Consider the following 10,000-nt stretch of genomic DNA (forward strand, 5'->3'; position numbering starts at 1 on the left):
ACGCACATGGATGTAATTTAAGTCCCTAGAGACTACATATATTTCTTTCTTTACAAATCTCCATCAAGCTGTTTTGCCGACATCTCAAACAACAGTGAATTTTCTAGAAAACCTCACCAATGTGTAAAATAAGCATTTTATCGGCCTTTCACTCAAGGAAATCAGATTTATTCACCTCTGGTTCCGCCCCAGGGCTGCGCCCTTGGGCGGAACCAGAGGTGAATAAATAAATAAATCTGATATCCCCTCGTTTCAGGCAGATAACCCTTACTTAGATTAATTTCCCGCGAATGAGACTCCGCAGGAGCCCGACGACCAATCACAAGAAACTAACTTGATGTCATAGCGTCACCGAACCGGAACTGTCTTTGATTTCATTTTGCGGAAAAGGTAGTTTAAAAATAGATTGGTCTGTATAAATGCCGTGAAATTGACCAATTCGGCTAACTCAATGTTGTACCCAGTTCAAATCTCTCGGGGTTAAGATTCTTTGTGTGTTGAAGTTGCATGACAATGAAGCCTTTACATTTAAATTATATGGAAATACTTTGAACAAAACGTTTTATTCCCAAAAAAATTCAATTGGGTACAACACTGAGTTAGCCGAATTGGTCTATTGGCTTAGTAGTGGGAGTTGTTCGTTCCTAGTTATGGTCTCCTTTTATTATTCAATAGTTACGCGCAGTTGCCTAATACCGGTAATGATATTGTTTTGTACTGAAAGAGCTGTTTTATGTTAACCACAGTGAATGAAATGTAGAGATGTATTTTTTTCATTGTGACTCGGCAATACTCGAAAAAAAATTCAAGTACTCTTTTGCAGGAGTTGAACTTACGACCTTCCGAGCGTCCGAATTAGTAAACGGAAGGTCGTCGGTTCGACTTTCGCAAAGGAGCACTCGGATTTTTTCCGAACATCCCCGAGCCACCATCTCCCACGAGTCTGGTGAGTATCCAAACAAGTAATCGGAAGGTCGTCGGTTCGACTCCCGCATAGGAATACTCGGATTTTTTCCGAGTATCACCATAGAAAAAACAAATCTCTTAAGATATTATTTTGTTCCGAGCCCGACAGTGACGTTTCTTTCTCTAAATTGGTTTTAACTGGAAGGTATAGACTGGTCTCCAATGTTATCGGAGTGGCACTCAGCCCTGAGTACAACAAGACCTTCCCACATCTTATCAACATTACTTTCGGTCACGCAAAGGTAAGGTTTCGCAGATTGCGTTATTCTTATCGCTTCGTGGCGTATAGTTACTGTTACACTCGGCATATCTTTTTGCAACTTGTCTCGCAATTTTGTTGCGACAAAAGTTCCTACACTGCGAAACAAGTTGCTTGGCGGGTTTTACTTTACTCTACGCAACTTTTCATGCAACTTAGGGGGTGTATACCGGGGCGATTTTCGCACCGGCGCGAGTTCACTCCGGTTCCCTCTCTTAGCTCTGCCAGTTTGTTTACGTGATATCACCGAAAAGAGTCATGCTGGGGCGACTCACACCGGCGCGAGTTCAGCCCGGTTGCTGCACCGGAGCGAAAATTTCGTTCCGGCGCGAGATCTCGCAACAGTATAATCATGTAAGCGAGAAACGACCACTCGTTCTGGTGTGAAATCGGGCTCCCGGTGGGCTGGAACGGGTAGCACATGCGCACTTTTCGTGTTAAACGCCATATTTGTAATTTGGATTCATGCTTGTATTTTATCGATATGTGGTGTCACTTCAGGTAAACACGATACGAATTCACCTCGTCATCATATAAACGCGGTATCAAGAAGTCACCCCGGTGTGAAACTCGCGCCGGTGCGAGTTTTCTCATGGAAACATCCCCTTATCATGTTTTCAACGGATAATCACATGAGGTTAAAGGAACATTTTAATTGGCTGGTGCCGCAAACTGTTACCTGGAAATTTTGCCGCAATTGGCCACTTCAGAAAATACCATTATACTCTTTGTTCGTCCCCCCAAATTTTGCATAAGCGTTGTTTCCAGTTTCTTTAGGGACTTACAATGATCCCGAGAGAAAACAAAAACAATGCTTATTCAAAATTTGGGGGGAGAAACAAAGAGTATTATGGTATTTTCCGAAGTGACCTATGTTACCTGAAGCGTTGCCGAAAGTAGAACTAAATTGTACTTTCCGGAACCGTTTCTGCAACTTGTTTCGCAACGTTTTTGGCCGCTGCAAGGTATTTTACATCGTGGAATGTTTCGTGCAACTTGTCTCCCCATGGCGTTGAGAGACAAGTTGCACGAAAAATTGCGAACTGTTACAGCGCCTTAACTAGACCCAGGCAATAATTGAAGACACGAAATGACTTTTCTAAATTACCCTTTGAGCTGCGTTGTAATTTTTACAAAAAATTCAAAGGTAAAATATATCACTTCACCGAAATGTTAACAAATGCAGAAATTCAGAATTATTATAAAATTTATCTTGTCAAAAATCTGGTCAAAATGGCGTGTCTTATATCAGCACAAAGCACTGAAAGCAACAAATTGGATAACAATGGTACCATGTTACTGCCAAGACCAGAATGCTGTGTTAAAATGTGTTATTCCGAAATCTTTCGCTTAGGAAATCGCTGCGCCGCCTCACTGGAATTAATTATCCCGATCTATCACTATAGCTACTAGCCTTTAACGAAAAGTTGTTCTTTTCTTAGATTACAAAAGGAAAAGTTGAAAGAAAGTGCGTCTTTTGGAATGAGGACAACAAGTGGGTTTTATCGTAAATAAATCTTAAATGGCGTCGTTATACAGCGTTAGACAGAGTAAAATCTATCAGGCCTCACTCCCAGGGGTCAATGGAGATATTATAATTTTTGAGTGGATGTAGAGGTCTTTAACTCATTGACTCCTGAACCCCACCCCCCTAATGAGTAAAATCGTCTGGCATTAGACAGGGTATGTGTCTCCATTTACTTGTCAATTTTACATGTAAAATAGTTGAACAAATTAACGTTGATGGCTGCGCTAATTTCCGCTTCGTAAACGGTCGTTGCCATTTCTAACGGTCGATGCCTTTCTTAGGTTGCGTTTGATTGATCCTATTCCGGAATAAGAATACGCGGACCGATAATTTAAGAGGGTATGTCTGGCGTTTTGAAGCAAAAAGGATTTTAAAGATACAACACTTCGACTTAGAGACTCAGAGACTAAACTTGAGTTTCTTTTGCCGTGTACAAATTATGGAAAACGTTGCTTTTTACTCGTGGATATATCCACGAGTTTCGGTGAGCATCTTTACGCAAATTGTCACTCCTGCGTAACCGGAAGTTCGATCTAATTAGGATGAATAATCACAACACAGCTTAGAAAGCTGTGACTTCCTGTTCACTAGGTTGTGCCCCGCTCCGGGCCCCGCTATTGCTGTTTGTGGCTTTTATGGCTTTCTTTTGAGCACCTTCCGCTGCATTTAGAAGCAAGAGACTGAAGAATTAAAGAAATGGCGTTCTTCGAAGGTGAAGCAAAAGATTCTGAACAATTACACATTGGTGCGAGTAATTGCGCACCGTCTTTCACTCACAAACGCGCAGACTTTAATTAATACATGTCGAAATGGAATCAACAGACACATGGTGAGAAGACAGTCTCTGTCGAACCCCTAAGCTCACGGGGGATTAATAAATTCCATTTGGGAGGTGATTTCCATTTGGAGAGTGACATTGAAGCAATCAAAGTATACCAATGTTTATCAAAGCTATCACGAAGTTTTGCAAGCTATGAGTCATCAAAGCCATATGAATCCATCTTGAAAAACATCAGTAACATGGAAAACAGTGAGGCAACCAAGCAACCCGTGATTCCAGACACTAGTACTTGTGTGGAGGACCATAATGACGAACTGTCGAAAGACTCGGTCATTGATTATTATGCCGATGAGGTATCCGTACCAATCTCCCGCGAAAGAGCAAGGGCTGAGTCCGTTCGTAAATGCAAACATGCTCCCCGGGACAGGGACAGAGAACCTTCCAGAATTCCTTACAAGAAAACGTCGAGCTTGTTTCATGAAGACAGGGTAATTAGAAAGTGTATGGCTGCATTATTTAAAGAAGACCGAACCAATCTCGTCTGAGTTGAGAAAGTGCTTGCTTTTGGAAAATGATATTATATTGCAGTAAGAATGTTTAGACCTAGACCGCAACTCAGACGTAATAAATCTTCCAGAGTAGGAGATTCTAATTGTCATTTTTATCTTATTACCCGCAGGACTCCAGAAGGATTTCTCATGAGCAACAGTTACATTATATATATATATATATATATATATATATATATATATATATATATATATATATATATATATATAATGACCATTCCTATCACACGAACGTGCATTCTGCTGCAGTTGAATACATCAGAAACAACCGTCAAAGATTTATTAGACCCATTACAGAGCAATTGTGTGTCACAGCGACCAATACATAGTGTGGTGCACTTATTGTGCAAGCAGTTTCTGATACATTAAATGTTACAATACATATAAAATCAATTGAGGGGTGGGCAACAGTAAATGTTATCAGTGCCATAAGCGGACAGCAGGGAACCGTGACTGTTACTAACATTGGGTATCTAGGTGAAAGACACTATGTTCAGCAGTTCAGTTAGATTATTATAATGACAGTATTTCAGGTTATGAAATCAGCAGTGTTATCAAAGTCAACAACTATTTAGAGGTAATAGTCAATTAATTTTAACCATGGCCAAAAAAATGATGTGAGTGTCAGTAATAATTTCTGCAAAGCAGTGGCAAAAAGAGCTTATATGAGAGAATCTATCAAGCAAAAGAGACAAAATAAAGAGTTCAGGGAAAAGAAAAACAATGCGAAACGCCAAAAAAGATCTTAAAACATTGAAGCAGCAACGGAATTTGAAGAGCAAGCATTTCGTAAGGGAAAAGCTTCTAATCCAGAACATATCAGAGAACTAAACAGAAAAGCACGAAACCATTTAAGGAAAGCTATGCAGAGCTCAAGTCTAAACCAAACTGAAATTTGTCAGGGTCAAGACTCTATTAGACATTCCATGCCAAAAGTGATTCAGTCTTTTCAGGATAAGTTAAAACATGGCCCTAAATATATATGCACTTGCTGTGATCAGTTATGGTTCAGATCATCTATCTCTAAGTATAACAGTAGCAAATATAGTGGTAAATATTCGCAAATTTTGTCGGAGGAATGTATAACTGGCACTAAAATGTTGATAATACTGAATGGATCTGTTCTATACTTGCCTAACCTGGTGAGATTAACAATATGACGTGGCACTAAACAACTGATCAGACCTTATTCAAAAAGACCCTGTAACCTGTGCCAGGAACTTTGAACACATGGTACACGGCTCTTTATAAAGGATGTGTTAAAGAGTAATCTTATTCCTACATTGGAGAAATAGTAGTCAGACGTATTTTACAGAGTTGAATTCCAGAAAACTAAGGGGATCACGTCACATACGTGCATTATTTTGGGTACCTAGTTGCATATGAGAGCCCCCGTGCTATCACACAATTATCCAGCTGCTAAATCACACTGGCTAATGCATAAAGAAAACTTCAGCCTGCCAATTTTAAACGATCGCGGTAACTTTCATATCCACGAGTAACGACAGTGACACTTTGATTCAGTTATAGCGGTGCACTCTTATGGAATAGTTCGCCAATCATTTTGCGAAAATCAGACTCCCTAGGATATTTTTAAAGGGAAATTGACCAACTATATAGTATTTGCCGGTCGGACTCCCACACTGCAATCTTGTAAAACAGTATAGTTTTAATGAAATTATTTGTTGTAATATGAAGTTAAGATTTTACCGTGTATTAACAATAAAAAAGTGTATGTACACTGTATGTATAATGAATTGTTAGGGTTAGGTTCATTTAAATACTTTGAAATTGCAATGTTTGGAGTGCTTTTCTCGGTAGTCTAGTGCGTAATTGGGTTTGCCCTACAGCCATTGCACCGAGTTCGACATCGTTCGCCGAACATTTTCATAAAGTTCTTGCAAACGACAAGCTTAAGAGAGAGAATTGTTCTAAATGTCCTCCAAATGGCAACGACCGTTTACAAAACGGAAATTTGCGCCGGACGGCTACGGCAACGGCATCGGTAACACCACAAAACAATAACATAAGTGGTTAAAGACAAGAAACGATCGTGCTGCACCTGCGTCTCGCATTTTAGCATATAATTTGGCGGTACTCTGCATAAAAATAATAGAGATTTAGCAACACTTCTACGTGAAACGACAAACGCCGGCTTGCAGTTTCATGTTTCACCTAATTAAAATGAAGAGAAGCTTGTGACTGTAGCTTTGCTTGAGCATGACCCACGGCAACTGGGAATGGACTAAGTTAATCTCGTCTATTATTGAAGTAAAGAAAAAAAAAAAGAACTCGGAGTTTCAGTTAAACATTGTTTGTAGAAAAAGACGCCGCTATATCAAATGAAAATCCTTACCTGTCAAATTTTGCAAGTTTCGATGAGCCTTATTGTGAGTCAAAGTGAGTTCATGAGAAAATTGAGGTAAGGAGTCAATTTATACGAACGATCTATAACAGTAAAACCAACCTTTTCCTTGTTTGACTTACCGCAAAATGGTTGTGGGGTTCTCTTTCTTCAGAAACAACTTGTTATGTAGAAGAAAAACGAAAAGAAAATTCCACGCATACAGCAAACTCGAAAATGCCCTCTTTCACGTGGACTGAATGGGGCAACTGGCAAACGCAAAAAAATGGTGGGAAAATCAAGGTCACGTGGTCACTTTTGCCGTTCGAGTCTCGCGTAAACGTCAATGCCAAAATCTCTCTAATGTGAAGATTCCCACTACAACGGGGGAATACAAATGGAAATACAAATGAGAGTCTTTCGTTCTCTGTTTTGAAGTTAAACTGCTCGTGTCAATTTCATTTAGTTTTAGGATACTTCGCCCAAATTCTAGACTTAATGTAAGATTGTACATCTTGACGTGACGATTGCATTGACATCGGTGATGTTGTAGATCGTTTTCTTATTTTGTACAAAATATACGGACACCCAGACTCTTTGGTATTGCTTGGGATACAACGAAAAACGCCTGGGATATATCCATCTTAAAGTAACAAGAATTTTTGCCTTCTTAGTTGGTCCAACGGTCCATGGTCAAGTGAGGGTTGTTATTTACTGGACGAAACATCGCTCGAGCGTACGGTGTGCAGCTGTAATCACCTGAATAGCTTCGCTGTTTTGATGCAGTTCGCGGATTCTTCAAAGGAGGTATACTTTTTCAATGGTTGCAATTAAATTTACATCTCCTAAACTTTACTTAACAAATTTCAGTGCTTGTTTCAATCTGCAACGATTGATTGATTGATTGATTGATTGATTAATCGATTGACAACGGCACAACTACAACATTAAGTTGTAATGACAAATTTTGAATATAATCCGTTTGCCCTTTTGTTACTTGAAAAAACAAACCAAAAGGTATGCAACCCATATACTGAAGATAAGTACAAGAAGTAATATGCTACTACAGAGCAAAAGTGCAGTAAGGAAGGACTAGAGGGGCTGATTATTTTCTTGAAGGAGATTTCACGAGTTTTGTTTCATGGCGCGATATAAATTGAAGTCACTTCAAAAATCATTAATAATTCAAGAGTCGTGAGCCAAAGAGGCTATCAAAATATTTATAAAACGTCACGTGGATGAGCTTTAAACCCGATAAAATACTCCTAATTAGGATTCTTTATATAAAGAAAACATTAGGGAGGCCCGGCTTTTTTTTTTTTTGGATTCACTATACGGCTTTCTCATATCCTATAATACTCTTGTTTACCCCCCCCCCCCCCCCCAAAAAAAAAAAAAAAACAAAAAGAAAAAAACTGCATAATCGTCAGTTTTCGAATTTTCTTCGGACATGAAGATGTCCCAAGAGAAATCGAAAGCAAAACCTATGCAAAGTTTTGGGGATAAAAGAGGTTTATTATGGGATTTAACAAAGTTGAGAATACTAATTTTTTGAACAGATGTTCGGATTCCCAAAGGAAACGCTATTTGTGGAATATTTTTGAAGCCGTCAAAAAAACTCGCAGCACGTGCTTTATCGGGTCTAAAAACACTGCTGCTCGTTTTCTTAAAACAGAACATAACTGCTGACCCAAAGTAAGCCCAATTATAACGATGAAGGAAGAACGAAATCTGATATGTTCTTATCAAACGAGTTGATAAGATCATAACAAAAATGTTTCCTTGTTTCCATGGCAACTTCTGTATTGCTCTCTATAACCTCTATGGCATTCCATAACCTATTTATACATTCGTTACTGACCAATAGGAAATGCGGTATTCCGTTGAGTATATGGTGTACATTGCTGTACATACGGGGAGAGCTACTGAAATTTAAATAGACCAATCAGAATTCAGCGAGCGGCAAAACTGTGCTATCCAACGTCACGTCAATTTTTCCGCAATTGAAGGGACAGAAAACTATTTAAAAGAAAAATGTGACGTCAATGTTTGCAAACATGAAATATCGCTGTTAGCCAAAAAAATCATTACTAAGAATAGAACGTCCATTGAATAATTAGCAATTATTGAATGAGGCTGAGTAGATATGAAGAATTCTGCAGGTCCAGGAGGGTGTTATCCACCAAGGCCGAAGACCAGGTGGATAACATCCTCCGAGATCTGCAGAATTCTTCATATTCTACGAAAGCCGAATTCAATAATTGCTTTATTATTCATTCATAATATTTTCTTCGCTCAAACCTCTAAAACTACTCGCAGCCATTTTTCTGCTGAACAAAAATAATACAATCTCGTCCCCAGCTTTTTTCGGTCAACGGTTCAATAATTTGCAGCGGGCTGCACTTTTGACGTCATTTTGACGTCATCGGTTCAATAATCTGCAGCGGGCTGCAATTTTGACGTCATTGATTCAATATGACGAAGTTTCTTTCCAAATTTGGTGAACAGCAGCTGGCTATGGTGAATTACGCGTATGGTTTTAACCAATCAGAAACGGGGAAATATTTTGAATGAATAATGAAGAGCTATCTCTGAGACTTTGAGCGCACTCTGACTAATGATGCTTCCAAAATTCGAAATTTTACAAAGAATGTATGGGCTCATTAGTGCGTTTGCAATCCAAGAATTGATCAGTTTTTGATAGCTAATAACTCGCTCGTTAGAGCGGTTTTCAATTGAGTATCGAAAGTAATTAGATAATTACTTTGGTTTATGATTACTTCACTCAGTGATTGGTTCAAAGTTCTCGCGCCATTTTTTCAACCGATCAGAAGTAAAACCAAAACCAATCGTGGCTCGCGCATGCACATTTTCTTGTGCTTTGTGTCGGCTTCGTGTAATTACTTCGAGTTTTGATTGGTTTACTGGATTGTCTCTGTCCTTTTTGATTGGCCAAAGTAACTACTCTTTGTCTTTATACAGGGGGCTCACACAAACAGTGTGTCTGTTTGTATGTTCGAAAAATAAAGAAATGTGTGGGAAATATTGAAGAGTCCTAATATCATAAACTTACATCGAGAAATGACTATGTTAAAGCTCAAGATAAACGTAAACCTACCTCAGTTGTTGTGTATTGTCATTTCTGTGGCTGAAAATGGCGAATTTGAGCGATTTGGTTTGCTCCACACTGATTGGATGATGCTTCATCCAATCAGTGTGGAGCAAACAGCATCACGGTTGCTTGGTGTCTCACGAAATCTCAGCCGCGGTTGTTAGTCGCTTGAAAAGCTGCATTTCTCAAAAATTACTCGGCGGTTAGCGCTTGGATTTTGAATGGATCTTCGATTGAATGGCACTAGAAGAAGCGTCAACCTTTCAGTTTATCTGGTGTTCGATTTAAAAGCCGGGCGATTCTAATTTCCGGGTTGAAAATCGGCTTGGCGCTGGAGAGGTCGAAAATGAGCTTTCCACCCTTGTCTCCCTCTTATAACGTGTAGTAACAGTCAACGAAAAACCCACCAAATCGCTCAAATTCGCCATTTTCAGCCGCAGA

General features: G+C 39.3%; 1 protein-coding gene across 1 annotated transcript in view; it reads left to right on the forward strand.

The window, feature by feature from the left end:
- Positions 1-10,000, forward strand: part of LOC138016638 (adhesion G protein-coupled receptor L4-like) — a 66,249-nt gene that overhangs the window by 33,283 nt on the left and 22,966 nt on the right. Inside the window, exons 8-10 of the mRNA XM_068863833.1 lie at positions 1,112-1,208; positions 2,668-2,720; positions 7,122-7,254. Of these exons, the coding sequence (XP_068719934.1) occupies positions 1,112-1,208; positions 2,668-2,720; positions 7,122-7,254 (283 nt within the window). The remainder of the gene's footprint in view (positions 1-1,111; positions 1,209-2,667; positions 2,721-7,121; positions 7,255-10,000) is intronic.

The sequence above is a fragment of the Montipora capricornis genome, chromosome 9, assembly GCF_036669925.1.
Source record: "Montipora capricornis isolate CH-2021 chromosome 9, ASM3666992v2, whole genome shotgun sequence".
In the NCBI taxonomy this organism is placed as follows: Eukaryota; Metazoa; Cnidaria; class Anthozoa; order Scleractinia; family Acroporidae; genus Montipora; species Montipora capricornis.